The following is a 25,316-nucleotide window of genomic DNA, read 5'->3' as shown; positions in this document are numbered from 1 at the left end:
AGTGAGTGAATTGGACCATTTCTGTCCTGTTAAGCATTCAAAATGTAATGAGTACTTTTGGGTGTCAGGGAAAAAGTATGGACTAAAAAGTACATTATTTTCTTTAGGAATGTAGTGTAGTAAAAGTCATCAAAAATATAAAAAGTAAAGCAAAAGTACAGATTCACCCCCCCAAGAAACGATTTAAGTAGTACTTTAAAGTATTTTTACTTAAGTACTTTACACCACTGCCGGAAGGACAACCTCGTTACCAATGAAGCACCTTTAGCGTCCTAAGCTCACCTTCAACCGCCGATTGGCGTAGCCCAGAAAGCAATACGGACCGTACCATGACAACCTGGTTCAATGCTGCCACCCCTCAAGTGCCCAGCCAAATATCCAATTGGCATTTGGCATGTCCACGAGAGGTGCATCCTAATTGAGAATTAGCCAAATATTAGAGATAAAATAAGAAAAAAAGAAAAAACAAACAAACATAGAAATGAAAAATGAAGAGAGACAGAGAAAATAACTTAAGGAGTACTGTAGCCAATAGGACCTAAATAAAAACATACTTATATAACAGCAAAAACTTGGAACATAATGCTAATGATGCTAATATCTAGTAATATTAATAGTGCTAACAATAATACATCATAAAGGTCATTAAAAAGTTACAAGAATAATACACATGTGAAAAGAAATACCCACAAAAACAATAATCTAACAAGTATAAACATCTTCCCAAGATTCTACCAATATTCACCTGCAATCTTCACCATTAGCAGTGTTGACAATAATAAATAAACGGAACAGGTGTTGTTAGGCCAGAGTCGAAGTTGAGGGCTGGCAAACCGTGCCAACATATCCTCCAAACACCGACTTCGAAGGCATGATCACTTTTATACAATTGGTTACCAACAAATTCAAATAATGATTGACATATTTTCATACCATTTCATTCTTCCACAAGATATAGTCCCGATACAAATCTAGGGTTGCTACCCAAGCCGGCTGGTCATTCGTTCTATCGGTTCATTTGCTAGAGACCCAGTCATTGTCTTTTTGTTCTGTATCTATGGACGCGACCCAGACGTTCATTCTAAATGTTCCATTGCCAAACTAGCTGGCAACGTTCCAACTATGGCTAACGTACAGTCACATCAAAATGTGCAGCCAGAATAAGAGCAAAGTAGCGACATTTGCATTTGTTTAAGCTGTTGTTTTCTAGTGATATTTATTTGGATACATCCATAACAATGAGTTAATGAGGCGCGATTTCGCCTGGCATAGAACATTTGCACACTCATCAGGACACTGTTGTTCCGAGGAGCTAGCTAAAAACACAGCTAACACAATCACTTCAAACTGAAGCTGGAAAGACTGCAAACTAGCTGCACTTCGTTTCATTTTACCATTTGTCAATTGACATTTCTTTGTATATATCCATAAAAATTATGCCAGTTGATTCATAATTTCGACTGGCTGAGAAATGCTGCCTGCCAGTCTCTTGTCCGACTCCCGACAGATTCATTACTATGGGACAGCTGGAGATCGAATTTGAATATTGCAACAATATTGCAAACGTTGGCAAGACAGACAGCAAGGTTTATACAAATCTCCGCTGTTGAAAACTAAATGTTAGTCTAAAAGAAATGTAAGATAATGCCTAGTAGCTTTTTATAGTGGAGATTATTAAATTTATAAATTGCTTGGCTGGGCTGATGAGACAGTGGATTGCACAGTCAGATGGAACAGAGTAAATAGGCATTTAAAACGTCAGATTTAGCCAGTGGTAACTTGTGGAATAGACACCAGCTGGAATGCGGTTTTAACCAATCAGCATTCAGGATTAGACCCACCCGTTGTATAATAATAATATAAAATCACCCTTACTGCCATTAGAATACAAGTGAAGTTGATACTACCGTCAACAACCGAATCACATTACTCAATTGTGATCTAGGCTTGGGCGGTATACCGTATATACAGGAATATTTGAAAAAAGCCACGGGATGGATTTAATACCGTCAATACTATTGAAACTATTTCTTTTAAGTTTTTAAATAAATGTGAATATTTGTAGCTACTTTTTTAGTAAATATCTGCAGTCAAGTTGTGCAATACTTTAGGAGATAAAGAACAACGCATTCTTAATTTTACCGGTCACATTCCTATGATGTTTACGGTAGTACCCAGTCACGTGTCACATGGTGTTTGTTTACCAACACACAACGATGAGAAACTGGAGACTTGTGAATCACTCACTGTTGTGCAGCATACGCCAGGTGATCTAATTACAGAATGGAATTCACAACTAAATGTTTGCCAGCTAGATATCTTTTAATAACTATTAACTTTTTCACCATGAATTCCAAATATCTCTAACAGTCAGCATGAGTTTTTTTATGCGCATGGTGTCAGAATGCACGCATTGTTCCAAAGTGTGATTGTTACGCAACAGGAAAGTTAACCCTAGTTAACCCTGTTTGAACTTGTCAATTTCAAATGATATTCTAACAGTTTGAATTCTGTCTCATTAATTCAGATAAGAATTAGCCCAATTCACCTTTGCGGACAATTTACGTTTGAGGCTTTACTGAGCCAGACAAACTTCTCTCTTCGACGAGAGCCCAAGCACTTCGCCAGTGTTTCCCCAGATCAAGTATGCAGACATTTGTGCAACTCTAGTCAGAACAGACCTTTCATAAACTTTTTCCCCCTGGCACATTTTCTGGCTGGCACCCGCATTGCCTTCATTGTTGTTTTCCTTACAAATAATAACTCTGAACATGTTTGCGTTCCTATCAAAGTGAGTGCCTTATTTTCTGCATATCGTGTTGTCGTTTCTACTGTTGTATTCAGAAAGTATTCAGACCCCTTAGCTTTTTCCACATTTTGTTATGTTACAGTCTTATTCTAAAATGGATTAAATTGTTTTTCCCCCTCATCAATCTAAACAAAATAACAAAGCAAAAAGATGTTCATAAATTTTTGCAAATGTATTAAAAATAACAAACTGAACTCTCACATTTACATAAGTATTCAGACCCTTTACTCAGTACTTTGTTGAAGCACCTTTGGCAGTGATTACAGCTTGGCACACCTGTATTTGGGGAGTTTCTCCCATTCTTCTCTGCAGATCCTCTCAAGCTCTGTCAGGTTGGATGGGGAGCGTAGCTGCACAGCTATTTTTAGGTCTCTCCAGAGATGTTCGATCAGGTTCAAGTCCGGGCTCTGCCTGGGCCACTCAAGGACATTCAAAGACTTGTCCTGAAGCCACTCCTGCATGGTCTTGGCTGTGTGCTTAGGGTCGTTGTCCTGATGGAAAGTGAATCTTCGCCCCAGTCTGAGGTCCTGAGCGCTCTGGAGCAGGTTTTCATCAAGGATCTCTGTACTTTGCTCCATCCATCTTTCCCTCAAACCTGACTAGCCTCCCAGTCCCTGTCACTGAAAAACATTCCCACAGCATGATGCTGCCACCACCATGCTTCACCTTAGGAATGGTGCCAGGTTTCCTCCAGATGTGACGCTTTGCATTCAGGCCAAAGAGTTCAATCTTGTTTTCATCAGACCAGAGAATCTTGTTTCTCATGGTCTGAGAGTCCTTTAGGTGTCTTTTGGCAAACTCCAAGCATGTTGTTAAGTGCCTTTTACTGAGGAGTGGCTTCTGTCTGGCCACTCCACCATAAAGGCCTGATTGGTGGAGTGATGCAGAGATGGTTGTCCTTCTGGAAGGTTCTCCCATCTCCACAGAGGACTTCTGGAGCTCTGTCAGAGTGACCATCGGGTTCTTGGTCACCTCCCTGACCAAGGCCCTTCTCCCCCGATTGCTCAGTTTGGCCTAGCTCTAGGAAGAGTCATGGTGCTTCCAAACTTCTTCCATTTAAGAATGATGGAGGCCACTGTGCTCTTGGGGACCTTCAATGCTGCAGATGTTTTTTGGTACTCTTCCCCAGATCTATGCCTCGACACAATCCTGTCTTGGACAATTCCTTTGACCTCATGGCTTGGTTTTTGATCTGACATGCACTGTCAACTGTGGGACCTTATATAGACAGTTATGTGCCTTTCCAAATCATGTCCAATCAATTGAATTTACTCCATTCAAGTTTTAGAAACATCTCAAGGATGATGAATGGATACAGCATGCACTGGAGCTCAATTTTATTCAAATTGAGCTATGTAATCAAGTTTTAAAGTTCTGGTGACAAATCATGCATTCCGATTCTTGCATAGATTGTAATGGACACATGATGTGTGTAAAATACTTTTTTGAAGGTTGTACTGATTATGATGAGTTAATGCTAAGCTATTTGCCAGCTATGTGTGGCGCCATGTTTGTTGACATCATACAATGCATTCTGGTTGTCACGTAAGCGTCTATCAGACTAAAGATGTTATAACAAAACAAGGTCCTGTGTGGCTCAGTTGGTAGAGCATGGTGTTTGCAACGCCAGGGTTGTGGGTTTGATTCCCACGGGGGGAATGAAATGTATGCATTCAGTACTGTAAGTTGCTCTGGATAAGAGTGTCTGCTAAATGACTAAAATGTAAGGTGAAGGATGGTTCATGCTACTGACTTATGGTGCTCTCAAGACTACGGGGTCAAATCATGACATCAGTGATCTTCAGGTCAGAGCTCTAGAAAGATACCTGAGTTCTTGAGTTAAAATTCTGAGTTGGATGACCGTTCAAAAGGCTTTTTGCCAGTCGGAGCTAGTCCCCCCCAGAGTTCCCAGTTGTCTTGAACAGACTGAAGTCAGAGATTTCCCAGTTCCCAGTTGTTTTGAACGTAGCATCAGATTGTAACTATGGTACCTGATGGTTGCCAGCTCAGATACCTCTTTCCAGGGCTTTTATTTAGCTTAGAAACTTCTCCTGTGTTTGCCCCCCATTTATAGATAAATCCCCAATCATAGTAATATTTTCTGCATCATATCCCCCCATGATACCTTCCCCCATTTCTAAACCCCCCCCCCCCCCATTCGACTTACAAATCACAATACCTATGAAGGGATGCATAAGTATAACTTATAACTGCCCTTGACACAAAGGGTTGTTTTTGTGAGGGTGGTGATTCTATATAGATCTCACCTCTTCCAGGGTAAGATGCTGAGAGGCTGAGCCTTTGAGAGAAGCTACAATGGCCGGGGTGAATCTGTGACTCATACACACAAACACCGAGCAAGCTAGTGCACACACACACACGCAGGTCAACAGCTCTCAGAGGTAAGCAAATGTAATCAAATCAGCTTAACTACAGTGAGTATGATGCTTTGCCTCTTAATTTAGATCTACTTTAGACATGAAAGCATACAATTTGTGTGCCTTGAGTAGTTTAGGATCAAAGTACATAGCTTGTTTGCTTTTGTAAACATCTAGAAAATGGCTCTGAAATTACACTATTGATAGTGCATTTTATCAACGTCATGGCTTGACAAGTGTCAAGTGGGTAGTGCTTCAGACTGCCATAAGTAGGAATTGGAATGACCTACCATGTTATTAGGTTAATTACACAAACCATATGGTATTAAGTGTTAGTGTTGCCATCTCTAATTGTAGAAACTTTCCAATGTCATTTTGCCAATCACAACAGAAATGATTTATATAATCAAGTCAAAAATAAAAGTAATTATCCAATCCACAGCCATACAAGAAAAATAAGTCCAATACCAGAACTATTTTCTTTCAAGCGTGTCAAGATATCTCAGGGAAACATTTATTCATATCACAACCGATATTGCCACTAGCCAGTGCTTTATGGCTTTTTTGCTCCAACCCCCTCCCCCCACCCCCGTGAAGATGGATGGTATCAATCATGAGTGACCCACACCTTTGGCAAATTTCATTTGATGCCCGGCGCTAGGTTTCTATGATGCACAAGTCCAGATGGGAAAGAGGGAGAAAAAACAAGAACTTGTGATTGAGTCAAGTCCCATTCCTCTATTACTTATTTGGAGTCCAGGCGAGGTATCAGCTACGAGTCAGGCAACTAGGATTGCAAGTGCAACATGGCAACAACACTTAATATGGCAGAAGAAAATGAAAATCTTCTAGAGCAAACACATGACATTGTTCACCCACCAAATCTATGTCTCTGTGTCAGCAGATGCCGCTGCATTGTTAGAATGTTGGCAGGGTTTGTAGACATATGCAAGATACAAACAAAAGCATGTCCAAAACCGTACCTGCTCTGTCTGGCTGGAATTAACTGCACCAGTGCACAACTGCTGCTCCACATTATCAACGTCAAAGATACAACCTCACAAATGAACCCTTTCAATTCCAGTTAGTCAAGATGGTAACACATCCACTTGGAAGAAAATTCAAATGCTTTTTACCAATTCTACAGCACAGAACAATCCCGGTCTTTTCATGCTCTCATTGGTTTTTGTCGAGCAAGTATTAATCAATTCCCAGCCTTTTATTCCAGCTGGCATTACCAGCTGAGGTAGAAGGTGACTGTCAATCACTTAATCTTCTAACTACCTTCGATGTGATTGATCCATTTGTCTAATTTGTACGTGGATGTGCAGGATTGAGGAAGCACCTATACAACATGACTCAGATCATATGTGTACCCCAGTCTAGACCTTATTGTCAGAAAGTCTAGCAAGTCACCCAGATATCTTCTAAACCCATAAGTATTTGCAGCGTTGTAGTTAGGCTTAAAAGACTAATGATCCAATGCATTTATAAAGAAGCAAGTCATGACTGGTCATAACCAGTGATGTAAAAAATAAAATGGGCAAACGCTGATCGCGGTGAAAAAATGCTCACTAAGATGAATGCACTAACTGTAAGTCTCTCTGAATAAGAGTGTGAAAATGAAAATGAATAAAATGGCAAACATAACATCAGACAATCAACATGTTTTTCATGTAACATGTAGTTACCATAAAAGCAAGAACTAGTCTATAGTGCTTCAGTAATTAAATATCATGTCCCCTTTGTCTGCCAGCGAAACTGGGAAACTGGGAAACAACAGGTTAAATGTAGTCTGCAATTAAAGCACTATCAAATGATTGTTCCTTTCATGGCTGGTGATAGATCTGCAGAAAGTACCCAACAGTGAGAAACTGTAATTTACAGCCTATCAATACATCTCATCAGCAGGATCTCACTCTCCTCAGGTGGAAAAGAACAAGGACCAGACAAAGAAATCTGTCTGTCTTCTGAGACACAAAGGCTTTGATGACTGCTTCTACACCATTTTGGTAATGAAATAACAGTCTACCATGTTAAATAGGGACATCGTGTCATCGTCAGTTATGTGACTGTGAGACACATGGTTCTGTTGTGCTGGGTTCTGGGGGACGTTATCGTGGTACAGTTAAATTATCTGACTTCAATCCATGCTGTCCAGCATGGGGTGTGATCTTCCTCTATCCCTCAGCCCCGGTTTAATTCAATTGAAGGCCAATTATTGACTGTTCTGACTGAGGCTTTGAAATCCCCTTCCATTATATTCACAAAGAGAGAATCTTCAGGTGTGGACCTTGTTTTGCCCACACTGCATCTGAATGAATGTACATAATATTGTTTACTTTCTTGTCACTGTCAGAGAGAGTCATTTGATATCTTTGGTAATTCTACTATAAGCCACATCAGTTTTTCTTCAAACAGTGCTGTTAAATCTTTCTCTCTGGGAGCTTAAAGACATTTTTATAGATGTTGATGTTATTGGTCTGATCAAACAAAATGTGTGATGTGATTTGCCACAGACCCAGAACTGTAACAAAAACCCCTAAAAGGATGTGTTCCACACTCCAACTATCTGACCATTCTAAAAACATCTGTGGGACATTCATTCATACTAATAACCAATGAGGTTAATAACTGTAAGGGCTGGAATGCAAGTTGAAAACGTACATAAGACTGAGCATTACCAGTGATGACATGGTCTTCACTGCACAAACATGCCCGTCCTGCAACAATGGGAAGTGGTGGAAAACCGAGCCATACAAAACAAATCAAGAGAGTCCGATACAATGGAAGTCAATGCTTCCCATGTGGTTCCAGGTTAAATGAGGCAAATTAAAACTGTCACATGGTTCCGTATGGGATTACTGGGTTATGTACATTTTGTTAGGGTGCAAATGCTTCAGTAACTTTACTGAGGCACATGCTTTAAAAAGAGTAACAACTTCTCTATGCTCTGATTCAAGCAAGGCCAGTAAATTTGCAATCCAATGAAAGCCTCTAACTTTTTGCTCAACTGCTGAAAAAATCATTTAATTGTCAGCTGTTATGGAGCTGCTCTGTGGTGAGGGATTTTTTGCACTCAGATCTCTTAAGTGTTTAGTCACTGTGCTTATATTCAGGCTGCAGAACTAAAGAACATGTTCGACTATATAGCAGACTAGCAGTACTCTCATGGGTATTCTAAAGCATCTATAAAAATCAGGCAAAGATCACAGCCAACCTGTACCACCGAAGCTGCTTTTTCCCGTTCCTCCAAAATATTGGTAGATCGATACTGTAGCAAGATATGAAAGTAAAACTGGATGCAAATGTTGTCAGGATAATACAACTAACATGGATGAACAACTGCAGTATGATGATAGTCACAGTGCTAAGAGTGTCTTACTGAAATAGGGATTAACCCATTGATATGTTGTGTTAGACTGTCTGTACATCCTGTGCTGTAGAGTGAAAAACATACCATTGTGAAATATGTGACTCACTTGTAGTAATTAGCACCGACAGACGCTGAACCAGCAAAAGGACATAAGAGGGGAACTTACTTTGAGTATTCTTCATTGTCCCTGTCGCATCTTGCGTCCTTATGCTTTTCCCAGTCCTTCCCATGCTTGCAGGTGGTCAAAAGAATGATATCTTCCCCATTGTGAATGTGATACAAAGCATTCCTGGTTTCTGAACCAATACCAGTCAGATATCTCTTCCCTTTGAAAACCAGTAAATATTTCCTTGATGGAGGGACATTGTTGAGTGTCAAATAACCCTTGTCTCCTCCTTTTTGAGAATGGTCTTTTGAAAACAAAGGAATGGACACATCAAAGTGTGGCCTAAAGTTATCCATATCAATGCTGGCTTTGGCTAAAATGGCCTGACCAATATCAAAGCCCAGTTCCTCCGTGTAAGCTGGCCAGGTACCAGAGTAAAGGTTGAATATGAGGTGATTCCTTCCGTCGTTCCATGTAGGGAGGCTCTGTATTCTAGCCTTGACATTGTGAATGTACTGGCTTGACAGCTGGTCCCGGTCCAGAGTGTCAATGCCCAGCACAAACAGACAGGCCTCGTTGACGTCTGTGGTGTGGAAGCGGGAATCCTCGACAGCTGTCAGGATCTTCTGGTAGCTCTCAGACACCGTCTCCCCCTTCAGCAGGGGGTAGACGTACACCTTGAACCCCCTCTGGCAGCGGCTGAAGTCGAAACATGTGTCCATGCGGCACCTCCTGCTCTTGTAGATGTTGTTACGGACCTCCCGTCTCTCCCGGGGAGAGGTGTGCTGGTGGTGGAGGAGAGGGCTGTCCTCCTCCTGCTCTCCGTCCTCCAGGTAGGTGTTGAGCGGGTGGGTCCACTCAGGCCAACGCTGTCTGGGCAGGCCGGGGCTCTGGGCGACTCTGTAGAGTTGCTGGTGGTGGTTTTGGTGATGGAACTCCCCAATCTGCAGTCCCCACAAGTAGGCAACCAGAAGAAGACAGGCCCCTAGAGACACGAGCAGGTACCTCTTCTTGGCCTGCATGTGGACAGTAGGGCTGAAGGTGATGGGAACCAAGGCAGGAGAAGGAGCAGGGAGAACGTGGGGGTCCACACTCAACCCACGGGGATTACTCTTATCCACAGGTAAGCATGCTGCTGATCTGAGTCACTGTGTGCACAGGATAGAACAGAGTGCCTGATAATCACACTACAGCAGGACATTATACATGCAGAGACAAGAGATGCATTGGTATCACTGACAGTGTTTGCTGCATGTTTTGAAACCAATCAATATTCATCTTTCTGATTAGAATCAATTGCTCAACACCAAAGTAATCTCCTTCAGACAATTTCCCACCCATCCACAAAAGTAATAACGAATTAATATAGATCACTCGTCACCAATTCCATTCAAAAACCAATCCCATTGAAGAAAAACCAAACGTTTATTGAATTAAGTCATGTATCTGGGAAAACATGTGTCCTACCTTTTTGTAATGAACACCTGTGGTAGACTACTTTCTGTTTCTGAAACTTCCAGCGTTGATTGATTCCCTCTCACCAGGATGAACAGTTGATAAACACGACGAAAATACTGCATCCTAAATTATCCGAATAGCTTTTGGGACACTTAATTAACAAAAATAATGTATTTTTGTGAGGATAATAGTCAACGAAATTGGAGATGCATTGGAAGCCATCCGAAGCAAAGTAACCTTTTTCCTTACCTAGAATGTGGTTGCCTACGTTTACGTCAACATATCCCAGAGAACTCATGCAAAAATACTGTTCTTTCATTCTCAAGGGCCCCTGCCTTGCACTTCTTGAAGAACATGTCATCACTTGCGATAGAGGTCATTTTCCCATATGGGAGGCCCCGCTAAAACGTTTTTTTAATTGTTATTATTCTTAGTGTAGTCTTATTTCCATAAGGGACCCCCCCACCCCCATAAGACTTACTTATATAGGCCTACCTATATTTTCTGTATTCATGCAATTCTATAGTGGTGTTTACAACGGTTTGCTCAGGCTGTCATCTTTGAGTGTGTCGGAATCCTGCATAAAAGTTTCCATGGAGAACACTTTAGTTTCCAAAGTTCGCTCTCAACGGGTGAATCCGAATGAGTGAATCTAGACCTGTCTCTCCATACTTCCCCGGCGCTCGTACAGACTGGCTATGTCAATTCCAATCGTTACGATTGTGGAACCTACAATGCATTGGCATATCCTTCGTCTGATGACAGTCCATGATTGTCTACCCAGCTCCGTCCGATCAACAAGGCGCACATGCATACCGTGCACGAATCACTGCTGAGATTTAATTCAGGGTTATTTTCTCAATCTCTATACATTCGCGTAAATCATGCGTGACAGTTGAATACATCCACCTGATCGTAATTGTATGGATCCCATGTACATCCACTTGCTCCCAATTACATAGCAGATAAATGATACACAGTCCGTAAAGTTAAGTGTCTGTGTCACCTAAACGACGCGCGCCTCAACAGTCTGGAGCCCAGCACAGCATCTTCCAACGACCAAGCGTCAAATTTACACCAAAGTGATACGGTGCATCAAGCTTCAATCTCTGTCTTTCATTCACCGGGCTGTGATTGAATCACTACGAATATAACCACAGTTCGCAGATAGGGGGTAATTCAAAATGTTCCACGGGTCCTGTGGAGTTTACGAATCCTCCTGCATCCCTCTCCACTCCCATTCAGAGCAGAGGACCATGCAATGAACCTCCCACAACGAGAGGCTGCGCCTCCGACCGCGGTTATTGGTAGAGGATGCGCTGTGAGCAATGGAAATGGATGAGGGAAGCGTCGATCATTTCAAGAGGCGTTGGCAGAAACTGCAGCTGTTCGATGAGAAAGCATGCGAGACGAAGTTCGTGGTATGGTAGCCTGCCTAATCATGACGTGCCCACTACCCAGAGCTCTTTTTTTGTATCAGTCGTCCATATTCACTCTTTAGGGGTGTGCTTGAGATATAGATTGCACATAGTCTGCGCTTACTTTTTTCATCTCAACGTGTACTGTAGGCTATTGTGAAGTTGACAAAATATTCCACTATGCATGCTTGTCTTGAATACAGAGCTTAAACGCAGAAATAGATGATGAGTAAATGATCCAATACTGCGCTGATTCATGATGATGATGAAGAAGTGTGATGATAATGTAATAACTTGGTAATATGGTCCTGTATGTACGTCATCACTGTAGCGGACTATAACTTTAGCAACACTCCCTTGTATAATTAATGGCAAGTCTGTTATATGGTATTTTCTAGACCTCACACAAACCATAAGGATATATGGAAATGCCAGTTATAACACAGTAAAGTATTTATTTAGCTTATTAGTGACACTTATACAATGACTAAAGAGATGCAGACCTTTTTTTGATACCATTTTATGCTTGCTGGATATTGTTGCATCTTTAAAAGTTCACCTTGTTACAGTCGGGTTCATTAGATACACTTAAAATACAACTCCATCAAAGTGATCAAATTGTTTCAATAGGAAGTTCCTAAGGATGATTCAAGTAAAGATTGTTAGATTCATTCTACTTTTGAAGAAAATATTCAAAATTATATTGATTCAGAATAACAGTATAACTGATAATTTCGTCACTATCGATGAATGATACAGGTGTTACGAGTAGGGTAGGGTTTGCATGTCAGCTCAAATGCACATGCTTCATCGTGCAATAAATGATGCCATCTTGTGGTCGAAGATGTAACAGAAAAAGCCAAGCATTATTCAGAAAGCCTGGAATCACTCTACTTGCGAGTATAACTGTTGGTAAGCTAGATCAACCTGTGGTAAATAAATTACTGTCTGAAAGGAACGCTTTATATTTCATTTATGTTCAAATGTAATGTACAAATAACTTCACAGAATCAAATGCACATGCATTGAACTGTGCACAAGCAGAACATTTCACATTCTTACAATAACCACATGAAATCATGCCACATAAAATAACCACATTTGATGCAAGAATCATTTGCAAGTCAGAGTGTAACTTGAGAGCTGTGTTTAGTGCCTAAATGATCAAGTCAACCTATTCTGTGTGCTCAAGTGAAAATCCAATTTTCCCTTTGCATTCCGCCGTTGTATGGGTTCATTAGACTCATCAAGCCATATCTGCAGGCACAGGGGCAGGCTACGCACCACCACTATGATGTTAAAGATGTAGGATCTTAATTTGAGCCAGTTAGCTACAGCAGGAAAATAATCCTGCCGCAAGAGAAAATGTGAATTATTATGTGGATTATAATTCATAGACATATTCGTAGGAGTTGATCAACTTTTTTGTGAGGGAAAATCAAGTAAAAAATGTGAAAGTGTATATTTCAAACTTCAGAGGCCTTTTTAAACCTCAAATACACTACCATTTTTACTATTTCTGCATTGCAGGAGATGCAACAGGGTGATCAAATTAAGATCCAACATCTGTATGAGGCAGCATTTTGCCAACACTTATAGAAAGAAACTGAATCATCTCAGTTCTGCTTGCCGAGTCCTAAGAGGAATTCTCACTACTGCCTTTGAGTCTGCAAAACAACCACTGTTATGAATGTTCCGCTATAGTGTTGTATTGGAAGCCTGAATATACTCACACTGTTTCCCATTAGTTTTTCCAGAAGGATTCCCTCTCTGGTCAGAGTTCTCAGCTGTGGCTGCTAGCTGACCCATAACTACCCTATCTCCCTCCAATGGGACGATAACATCTGCCGTGCCTCAGAGCTCTCCGGGACTGGTGCTAAGTGACCATCAGCTGGCCTGAGAATATACAGTATATTGTGGCAGGTAAACTACAGTACAGATGTTAGCCCCTAGGGTTATATATGCTGGCCCTCTGGGGTGCATTCTATACACCTTGATGCCTGGGGTGCCTCAGCAGTGGCACAGCCCAGGTACAGTAGGATCAGACCACATGGAGCTCAGGGCAACAGAGGGCTCAGTGGAGCATCCATAACAGCTACATGTCAGCAGAACCACAAGTGGGTTTCAAGACAAATCAGGTGCTATCAAATGAAAAACACCCATCGTATTAGCACACAATTACAGTACTTGCTGTATGTCCAAGTGAGTTGTTTCTGTCACAAGCAGTGAATAAAAATAATAAATAAATTAAAATATCCAATGAGACTGCATTTGTTAGGCTGAGAGAAAATTAGCAAATTTCTAGCAATTCTACACATATTGACATGGGGCAGAAAGAAAAATGTGCAGTTTCATAGCTAATCTCATGCTATTCTACACATTTTGCAATGAGGCTGAGAGAATTTTGCGTTTTTAAAGCAGTGAGTAGAAGGCAGTGTGAAAGCATGCCAACTGTTAGGTGCTGTTTAGGAGCTGATAGAAAAAAATATTAAAGCTGTCAAGTCAGTGCATTTTGAGGATGTATTACTCTGAGGGCATACATCATTCTCATCTTGTTGTCTGTGTTGGTCCTGCATGGTTAGACAAGCTATGTGTGTCAATCTGTATATATGTCAGACCGCTAACTTCGTGATAACTTGTAGGCAAGATGACCCTTTTCTCTCCTTTTTTCTTTAGAAAGCTCTGTAAACAATTGTTGCCTTTGTCTGGGATATTAAAGGACATTAGTTGCATATTTGGCTCATTCTACAATATGTCCATCTGTTTTCACAGCTGCTGTATCCTGTCCTCCTCTGGTACTGTGAGGCCTCTGTCTATCATCTGGTGAGAAAATCATGTAATGAGGACTGTCCCAGCTTCCTCCTGGTGCTTTCCAGCAACCCCTGGTCACAGTTAAAGGTTACAGGTTTCAACATCGTGCCTGAGATCAAGCATTAACACCCTCTAGGTTCAGAGGTATGTGATGGATGTCACTGGGAGCACGGTACAGAGTTAATAAGAAAATCATTATTCTACCCCACTCTGACTGTGTCTTCCAGGCATACTGATAAGGGTGTCCTAGGGGTGACCATCAAAACATACCTAATGAGAACGTAGCTGTAAGGCAGGCTTTGGATCCACTGTGGGAGTGTACATGCAGGGCTGCTGCCTGATGAGAGAGCCGTGTGAAGCTTCCTTTCACTTGTGACAAAGTGCCCACTTTCATCCCTCCTTCACTCTACACGTGTGAGGCTTTTTAACAGGTCCCACAACTTCATGAATGGTAATGCTGGGCAGGTCCTGCTTAATCAGGCCGTGGGAGGCTGTAAGCGAGGCTGATTGGCAGTGAGATTCCCATAGGTGTGGGGACCCTAGCCTGTGGTCTACCTGCTGTTGCTTCCTGATTGCTTACTATATACTCTCAGTGGGACAGCGAGAACAACCTTCCCTGGAAACAGAGAGTCCTGCTGGCTTAACACCTGCCCTTGTTGCTGCTCATTTGATACAATCCAGTGAAGTTGTGTTTACCAACAAGATAAGCAGGACTGAGAAAGAATATTAGTGCACACACAATTAATAGACACTAAATGTTTTAAATAGGCCTAAACTTAGAATATATATTTTCATGTTTAATAGTTAAGAAATGTACATGCAGAAACATTATATTTAAGACCAGAAAGAATTACAGTGCAACATGATTTCACAAACGCACTGCTTGAGTCTGAGGTTACTATTGAGGTTTTGTCAGTCTTGAACATTTTGTTGTCAAGCAAACAATAATGGACCAATTGAGAATGTTGTTGTCTTGTCTCGCAGAGTATTACAGTGCAATACCCAGCTTTAATGGATGGGCAAAAGACTGGAATGTTTTAGGACAGTAAGTCAAGAGAGTGCCGATGTCTAAACTGAATTACATATGGATTGAGTGGCCTTTTATCAATGCAGTTGTTCTGTTGAGATTCTTCTGGAAGTCTCCTGAGTTAACAGATTATTAAAAACAAAGTACCATAGCAGCTTGGTTCCTGTGTGTCTGCCTGAGTCTTGACCACATATGTATCCCTCATGAAATATTGATCTGCCTGTCATCCATTCCTCCCAACTCTTTTCCTATTAGCTGTGTAAAAAAAGTTAAGAGTACACTTACGATTTGAGAGGGGTAGAGAGAGAGAGAGAGAGAGAGAGAGAGAGAGAGAGAGAGAGAGCAGACAGAATGTTGATGAGATATGTTCCAGGAAAACAAGTCTTTGATTCATCAAGGCCTCCTGAGTTCTGGTGATAAATAACCGCTTCAAACTCAATACAAATATTTGATTTATCCCTTTATCAAAACAACACTGGTTGACTCACTAATACACTATGTTAATATCATCTCTCGCTGGCTTCTTTTATTAGAAATCACATCAGACCAGCTGAGTTCATGACTCCAACATGATTGGACTTTTTCATCTGAGAATGGTGGGCTCAGGAAGTAAGGTATCCAATTTCTAGTTGATCTGGGATGTCATTTACACTGGCTTTGACAAGTATCAGACTGGGCAAGAGTCAAGCTGCAACCCGTCCTTTTTTCCTCTGCAGGTGTGATATTGTGTTCTGATAGGGACCAACCCATACCCAGTGCCATGTTATTTGGGGAATTGTAAAAAAAAGTTCCACATAGTTTTGGGGTTTTTGATATATTGATAGGAAAAGTCTTTAAGGGTGTGTGTATATAAATAATCAGTAATCAGGGATCACTCTCATTTGACTCAAACTAGATGGAAAATCAGTTATACTGTATGTATTTGTTGTTTTAATGATGCACCCAGCCAGTCAACCACACGTCATAAAATGACACAAATATCCAACAGCCATTTGTGGCCAAATACAGTACCTACATTCTTTTGTTCAGATATGCTTGATTAATGGATTTTTGAGTATTCACATCAGTGAAATAATGTGCCGTTTTGTTTTAGGGCCATCTACTTGTATACAAAGTCATGATATTCACCATAATTAAGATAAAAAACAACTAGACTAAAAAGCTAGACACTCTTCATCCAGAGAGCTTCATATAAGTAGGTTAGCAGTGGCAGCACAATATCCTATCAGGCGAAGGATAAATTCAAAGTCAAACATACCCGTTGTTGAAGTGAGGACACATACAGAGGTAGGGCAATAGGCTATCTGAGGCTGGAGTGCAGATTACATGAACAGAAAAACATACATTTGTTGACATGACAAGCTGGTTGTAATGCCGCACTGTCACTTCTGTAGCGCTCTCCTGTAATTGACCTTCACAGTCAAACCCCAGATGGTCTGTGAGAGATGGAATGCATTCTTACACCCTGCCAGCCAATTTAGCACTTTGGAGACTGGTGTTTGATAGCACTAAAAACAACACATCCTTAGTCGCAACCACACGGATGCCATCAAAAACGCCATAATAAGCAGGTAAACCATATGCTGAAATGAAGGTAAAAGTGACCGAAAACATGAAATGATGTGCTCCATTTGAATGGTGAAGTACACAAACAATACATTCTCTATTCTTTTCTAAAAGGTAAACTACTCTAACGCTGAAAATAAACATTTCTCTTCGCAGATGTACTGCATTATCAGGAGTTAGAGTGTGTATAGATGCGCTAAAGCTGTGAGCTTACTGCGTTACATGGAGCATCGGGGTACTTCTCACCTCTGTTGTGCATAGCGTCCTGGTGCATTACAGCCGTGGTGTAAATTGATTTCTCGTGTTGCCACCGCTGGTGCCAGTGGGGGAGAAGAAGCACCATGTCGAGTGACTCACAACATATTTGGGTCAATCAATATCAAGAGCAGGACCAGCTCAGAATACAGTCCCTAGAGTGGTGTCCTTTAGCTCTCCCAAGTAAATGTCAGCATACACCAGGGCGCCTCACTCAGTCCAGGAAGTATCAGGTGGTGTAGTGAAAAATATCAACCATGAAGTAAACAAGACATTTCCATGCCTGATGATTCTAAATGTATCCCATTTTGTGGTGAATAGATGATTAACTTAAACACCTACAATCTGTGAGGAACCTATACTCTGTCAACCGGAAACTCACAAGTCAGCAAAAGCTAAATCTTTGTCTTTTGGTATTTTTGCCAAAATATTGCTTTATCTACGTGCTATTGCCAGTTAAATATTGTTGTTCAGTGATTATTGATGATGGTGTGGTAGAAGATATGGTTACTCTAGCTATTGCATGCGTCGTTCAGAGATTTCACAATCAATTCCAAATTCACAGCTATAGACTGCAGGGAGCTTCATATAGCTGCGACTCCAAATTAAATCAAGCACTGGTGAGTGTGTCAATTGAAAAGAAGGGTAACCTTCATCCTCGAACAGCAGGCTACCATTAGAAACAGACACAGCATTCTCGTGAAATAATGGCACTCATTCAATCTAATAAAATGAGAATCGCAGGACAGGGAAAGGAAAGTCAATGCATTCTTCTAAGAGGCACAGGGGTATTGTCACGCTGGTATAAAGGATTTTGGAGACAGGCGCATGAATACACAATAGGGGTTTTTAATACACCCAAAACAAACACGTATACAAAAACACTGGGCTCTACCCAAACAAAAGAGTGAAAATAAGCCTCGTTGAACGCCACGGGACAATACCCGTAATACACAATGTACAGTTGAAGTCGGAAGTTGACATACACTTAGGTTGGAGTCATAAACTTGTTTTTCAACCACTCCACAAATTTCTTGTTAACAAACTATAGTTTTGGCAAGTCGGTTAGGACATCTACTTTGTGCATGACACAAGTAATTTTTTCAACAATTGTTTACAGACAGAATTTTTCACTTATAATTCACTGTATCACAATTGTAGTGGGTCAGACGTTTACATACACTAAGTTGATTGTGCCTTTAAACAGCTTTGAAAATTCCCGAAAATTATGTCATGGCTTTAGAAGCTTCTGATAGGCTAATTGACATAATTTGAGTCAGTTGGAGGTGTACCTGGGATGTATTTCAAGGCCTACCTTCAAACTCAGTGCCTCTTTGCTTGACATCATGGGAAAATCAAAAGAAATCAGTCATGACCTCAGAAAACAAATCGTAGACCTCCACAAGTCTGGTTCATCCTTGGGAGCAATTTCCAAGCGCCTGAAGGTACCACGTTCATCTGTACAAACAATAGTACGCAAGTATAAACACCAGGGGACCATGCAGCCGTCATACCGCTCAGGAAGAGAAGCTTTCTGTCTCCTAGAGATGAAGGTACTTTGGTGCAAAAAGTGCAAATCAATCCCAGAACAACAGCAAAGGACCTTGTGAAGATGCTGGAGGAAACAGGTACAAAAGTATCTATATTCACAGTAAAACGAGTCCTATATCAACTTAACCTGAAAGGCCGCTCAGCAAGGAGGAAGCCACTGCTCCAAAACCGCCATAAAAAAGCCAGACTACGGTTGCACATGGGGACAAATATTTTTTGGAGAAATGTCCTCTGGTCTGATGAAACAAAAATAGAACTGTTTGGCCATTATGACCATCGTTATGTTTGGAGGAAAAAGGGGGAGGCTTGCAAGCTGAAGAACACCATCCCAACCATGAAGCACGGAGGTGGCAGCATCATGTTGTGGGGGCGCTATGCTGCAGGAGGGACTGGTGCACTTCACAAAATAGATGGCATCACGAGGAAAGAAAATGATGTGGATATATTATAGCAACATCTCAAGACATTAGTCAGGAAGTTAAAGCTTGGTCGCAAATGGGTCTTCCAAATGGACAATGACCCCAAGCATACTTCCAAAGTTGTGGCAAAACTCCTTAAGGACAACAAAGTCAAGGTATTGGAGTGGCCATCACAAAGCCCTGACCTCAATCCTATAGAAAATATGTGGGCAGGTGGGCAGAACTGGAAATGTGTGTGCGAGCAAGGGGGCCTACAAACCTGACACAGTTACTCCAGCTCTGTCAGGAGGAATGGGCCAAAATTCACCCAACTTATTGTGGGAAGCTTGTGGAAGGCTACCCGAAATGTTTGACCCAAGTTAAACAATTTAAAGGCAATGCTACCAAATACTAATTGAGTGTATGTAAACTTCTGACCCACTGGGAATGTGATGAAAGAAATAAAAGCTGAAATAAATCATTCTCTCTACTATTATTCTGACATTTCACATTATTAAAATAAAGTGGTGACCCTAACTGACCTAAGACAGGGAATTTTTGCTAGGATTAAATGTCAGTAATTGTGAAAAACTGAGTTTAAATCAAATCAAATCAAAATGTATTTGTCATGTGCGCCAAATACAACAGGTGTAGACCTTACAGTGAAATGCTTACTTACAGGCTCTTACCAATAGTGCGAAAAAAAAGGTATGTGTATGTGTGTGTGTGTGTGTGTAGGTAAGTAAAGAAATAAAACAACAGTAAAAAGACATTTGAAAATAAGAGTTGCAAGGCTATATACAGACACCGGTTAATCAGGCTTATTGAGGTAGTATGTACATGTGGGCATGGTTAAAGTGACTATGCATATATGATGAACAGAGAGTAGCAGTAGCATAAAAAGAGGGGTTGGCAGGTGGTGGGACACAATGCAGATAGCCCAGTTGGTCAATGTGCGGGAGCACTGGTTGGTCGGGCCAATTGACGTAGTATGTACATGAATGTATAGTTAAAGTGACTATGCATATAAGATAAACAGAGTGTAGCAGGAGGGGGGGGACACCGCCTGGTGTAGAGGTCCTGGATGGCAGGCAGCTTTGCCCCAGTGATGTACTGGGCCGTACGCACTACCCTCTGAAGTGCCTTGCGGTCGGAGGCCGAGCAATTGCCATACCAGGCAGTGATGCAACCGGTCAGGATGCTCTCGATGTTGCAGCTGTAGAACCTTTTGAGGATCTCAGCACCCATGCCAAATCTTTTTAGTTTCCTGAGGGGGAATAGGCTTTGTCGTGCCCTCTTCACGACTGTCTTGGTGTGTTGGACCATTCTAATTTGTTGTTGATGTGGACACCAAGGAATTTGAAGCTCTCAAATGTATTTGGCTAAGGTGTATGTAAACTTCTGACTTCAACTGTATATAGTATGCATCATAACAGCTGCACCAACGCATAGGTACGCCACCAACGGACATGGGAACAATAACCGACAAAGACAGAGGGAACAGAGAGCACATATATAACATACTAATCAGGGGAAATGGGAACCAGGTGTGTGTAATCAGACAAGACAGTCCGGGGTTGATGATAATAAATCCCGTTCAGTGAAGACTAGAAAGCCTGTGATGTAGACCTCCGGAACTGGTGAACAGAATGAGCATCAGTACCGGGGGGATCCGTGACAGGTATAACACAGGCACAGTATAACATTGAGTTGGTTCAGATGAGGGTCGTCTCAGAGTGCTCAGCTTCAGATGGATGTTCAACTCTCTTATCTCTGAAAGGCCCCTTCACCACAACAATATATTTCAAATTAAACATATCTAGCAAGTGAAGGGGTCACTGTTTCTATTTTGTGATTTACTTCTTTGAAAGTGGTGGATGTTCTGTTCAGTATGCAGGTTGACATTTATTGTCATGAGTCTTGCCCTAGAGACAGAACTGAGTGATTTCCCCTTAGATAGTCCAGATGCATATTCAAAAGTGGCTATATTGTAAAAACTCATGCATTTTGGTCTTAATTGGTCTTAATTTAAGATCAGGTTAGGCATTAGGGTCTGCAGTGTGGTTAAGGTTAGGGTTAAGGTTAGGTTTATGTTTAAAATCAGATTTTATGACTTTGTGGTTGTTCCAGATAGTGACAGCCATGTAGAGTTGCCTCCAGAACAAGATTCATGACTGAAAAACGCTGACCTGTGTTTAGAATGTCCAACTCCCTAAAGAAAAGTAACACATTGTTTGTTGCCCCTGACTCAAACACACGACACAGCTCCCTTGGGCTTATGGTCTTATACATAACTCAACTACTGTATTTTATGTTAATATAATATTCAAGGTCCAGTTACAGTTAAACTAGACATGAATTTGGGAATGAACTGAGATCTAAAAATGTACAACTTTGTTCAAGGGATGTGATGGATCAATATGAAGTTATTGACAACCACCAAACCAATAACTTAATAAATGAAGACTTCTATTTAAAGCATATAGGGAGTAAGCACTTTTCATAAGTGTATGAATTTATTGTGAGGTGTGGCAGCACTTCATTAATAGTATTGAATGGCTAGTGAAGATGCTACAGGTATCTTACTTTTAAAACACTGCCAGTATGGTGTGTCAATGAGTTCATCTTTGCGCAGACACGTGTTCTGTCAAGTTGAAAAAGTGGACCTGGAAAAACACAGCACCTTCTAAGCATTTCATTTTCTCTATTTTATACCCGTTTAATGTGGTGCAGATCAATTATATGCTGCAGGTGTTCAGATAACAGAGCCTTAATTATTTCTACTAACTGCCCTAGCATGATTATCGTTCATTGTTGACTTGGAGAGTAAGTCACCTGCGGTCCCTCTGATAATGATGTAAAAAATAATAGGGAATTATAGTTGTAGTAATATCCAAAGAGAATAATATCGAGACAGCAACAGGTCTAAAGAAGAATTCATATGACACGATTGTAACGACGGTCGTCTGGAATGGACCAAGGCGCAGCGGGTTGAGTGCTCATAATTCATTTTTTTAATGAAAACACTTATACAAACAAAACAAAACGATGGACGACGAATACAGACTTGGAGGCAAACAACAGCAATTCAAGTGACAACCTCCAACAAATTACAAACACACCCTAATATATAGGACTCTCAATCAATGGCGACTAGACAACACCTGCCTTCAATTGAGAGTCCACACCCCAATTAACTAAACATAGAAACAGACTAACTAGAAAGAACATAGACTAACAGAGCAGTGACCAAAAACCCCGGAATACATAAATCAACTACCCTCTACATAATACACACACCCCGAACCACATAAACCAAATACCCTCTGCCACGTCCTGACCAGCCTACACTAACAAAATAACCCTCATACTGGTCAGAACGTGACAACGATAGGTGTAGATCTATGTTTTAAAAAGCTGGTCTGGTAATCTCGGTTGTTCAGATGAAGATGGTACTGTATGTTTGATCAAATTTAGGGAACTACCGTGTCAGAACATACCCACTGGGCACACACTGGTTGAATCAATGTTGTTTCCATATCATTTAAAGGAAATGATGACAAACCAATGTGAAATAGACTTTGAATTGATGTCTGAGCCCAGAGGTATTCTGTTTGTGAATACAAATGCCATCTCCAAGGAGACATTTTCCATGTTTGAAATGAAGATACAGGGTACTGTAGATATTTACTTTCAATGGTGGTTGTCAATTTCAATTGTGAAAATCATGCAGCCTACCATGCAGCTCTTTACACACTACAAGTCGTATGGTTGCCCAGCAGCATAGGAAGATGAAAGCTGAAGCCAGACAACTTCCATCTGGCCCCACCAGACAAGTCCACGGCACATGTCTCTCTCCTGCTCAGTAAAAAGTACTGGGGCCAACACAGAGCCCAGCGGTACCCCTGGCCAACACCAGTGATCCAGACACCCATCTCTCACACTCCCTGGGAGAACCTGGACACTGCCACAGCTCCACAGCTTCCAACACCTGGTCAAACTGCATGGCCTCTCTGCAGGGAGTCCCAGCCTGGATTTCCTGAAATGTTTATATTTATTCTGAGTTAAAGGACTGTCTTGAAATGTTTCCCAGAATCGAGTCATTGTACTGGCCTGTGTTGATTATCTGTGTTTCAGTGTTCTTATTGCAGAGGAGAAGCCAAGTTGATGGTTTTGTGCAGTAGGCTACTTATAATTGCATTGGAAGCTGGTAACCACTGGGAAAACATACTTCCACATGCTCTTTATACATATTGTAGGCATGTATGTATTATGGATGAAGCAATAGTAGTTTCTCTCAAACATTTGACTGGGCTCTGACAAAATAGTGACTGAAAAATCAGGTCAGGAAAAACTTGAGCTCAACTTAACAGAAATGTTATATTTAGTGTATGAATCTAACAGTGGCTGCATCAAACATTGCCAGCTGGATGCTGCTGAATAAAGACCGTTGTATTAAGCAGAAATATTGAGAGTAACAAAAGAGTGAGGCATTGAACCAAAGATACAGCTACAGATGTAGGATCTTCATTTGATCACAGTTTTGTTGATGAAAAATGTCCTGTACAGCAGGAAATGCAAACTTGTAGTGTATTCAACATTGAAAAAGGCTTCTAAAGTTTGTAATTTCCACTTCAAAATGTCAGACTTGATTTGCCCTAATGCAAAATGTACCAACCCATACAAAAAATATCCATTATAATTCACATAATAATTCACCTTTCCTGTTGCTGCAGGATTATTTTCCGGCTGTAGCAAACTGGCTAAAATTAAGATCCTACATCTATTAGTATTTATTCTTAGAATGTTTTAAGAGCCAGTGAGACTTAAATTCCGAGAGTGGATTCTTTTTTCAGGACAAAGGCCTTTTGTTCCAGGTCACACTGAGAGCTGCTGATGCTAGCATAGCCCCTCATATCCTAACTGAAAGATGGAAAGTGATTTGTGTTGGGGTGGAGGACTCCTAATGTTTGGTGCTGTGACACTTTTCATCTTCTTGCACAGGACTGTCAGGACATCAACATGGTTGTTTGTCAGACTGTTTTTACATGTGGAGATGACCTCTTACGACTCAATCCTAACTTGAGAAAATGACTTCTTGGTATCCCATTGTGATCACTCTGCTTTGATATGGACACTTATCAGTGGAAATGCTCTCATACTGAGTCATGAAAATTAAGACATAAGAATCAAGACTTCAAGAATCAAGACTTGGTTTTATTCACGGCATTAATCCAAGTAAAACATTTGGACACTTGACTTAAAACAGATGACCCCTACATCTTGTGTTTTCTTAATTTCATGTTGACCAGACACTTGGTCCAAAGGGATGTCATCATTAACAGAAACGAGAGTTTCTGATCTCACATATCCCCTCAGAGCTCCAGTGGGATGATCACAGGAATTTTCAACAAAATATGCAAGATTATACTGGTATTATTACAGTCTGTTCACAAGGGTGATATGAGCAGGAGAATTTAATCCATGTTCTGTATTCAATTTAAAGTACAACGCCCTATCTCTCTCTATATCTCTCTTTCTAGCTCTCTCTCTCTCTCTCGCCAGTGCAATCCCTCTTCACCAGTCGTGAATAGTTATCTTCATTCTGATAACTCAGCTTGAATTAAGCTCACCCATTCTCATCAGCATGCCCCCTTTTGACAAGGACATTAAGTGCTATATCCCTTGTATGACAGGTCTTGAGGATTGATTTTTATGCCCTATGAAGGCAGTATCTCTTTCATATCAGACAGGAGCAGATTCCAAAGTTCAATTTTCGGTAACAAGAGATACTGAGAGAAGATCATGTCTCAGACTGACAGAATCATTCCAGTGCTGTCAAGAAACTTATGGGAATGAAATTGAAATTCTCCCAAACACAAAACTACTCAAAAACTCAAGACATAGACATAGACATTGGACCCTAAAATATAATAATTTGAGAACTATGACTTCATCCAGACTATTCTATCATCATTCAACAAGATATACAATTTTCTAAACATCTCCATAAAGATATTTGCTACTAAGGACCAGACCCACTATACTAACTGTAAAATCATTGGAAAATAAAGCACCCATATCACTGCATCACAGCATCAGGGCACCAATTACCTCCAACACTTTACAACTTGTCACCTTGTCACCATACATTTTTCAAACC

General features: G+C 41.0%; 1 protein-coding gene across 2 annotated transcripts in view; it reads right to left on the bottom strand.

Moving 5' to 3' along the window:
- Positions 1 to 11,583, bottom strand: part of LOC115174806 (exostosin-1) — a 307,505-nt gene extending 295,922 nt beyond the window's left edge. For both annotated transcript variants that reach the window (XM_029733720.1, XM_029733721.1), the window contains exons 1-2: positions 10,137 to 11,583; positions 8,730 to 9,817 (exon numbers count right to left, since the gene is read on the bottom strand). In XM_029733720.1, the coding sequence (XP_029589580.1) occupies positions 8,730 to 9,691 (962 nt within the window). In that variant the 5' untranslated portion in view covers positions 9,692 to 9,817; positions 10,137 to 11,583. The remainder of the gene's footprint in view (positions 1 to 8,729; positions 9,818 to 10,136) is intronic.
- Between the last annotated feature and the right edge of the window lie 13,733 nt (positions 11,584 to 25,316).

This window comes from Salmo trutta, chromosome 35 (genome assembly GCF_901001165.1).
Source record: "Salmo trutta chromosome 35, fSalTru1.1, whole genome shotgun sequence".
NCBI classification, from domain to species: domain Eukaryota; kingdom Metazoa; phylum Chordata; class Actinopteri; order Salmoniformes; family Salmonidae; genus Salmo; species Salmo trutta.
The sequence above is the reverse complement of the archived record's forward strand: the minus strand, read 5'-3'. Positions and strand labels throughout refer to the sequence as shown.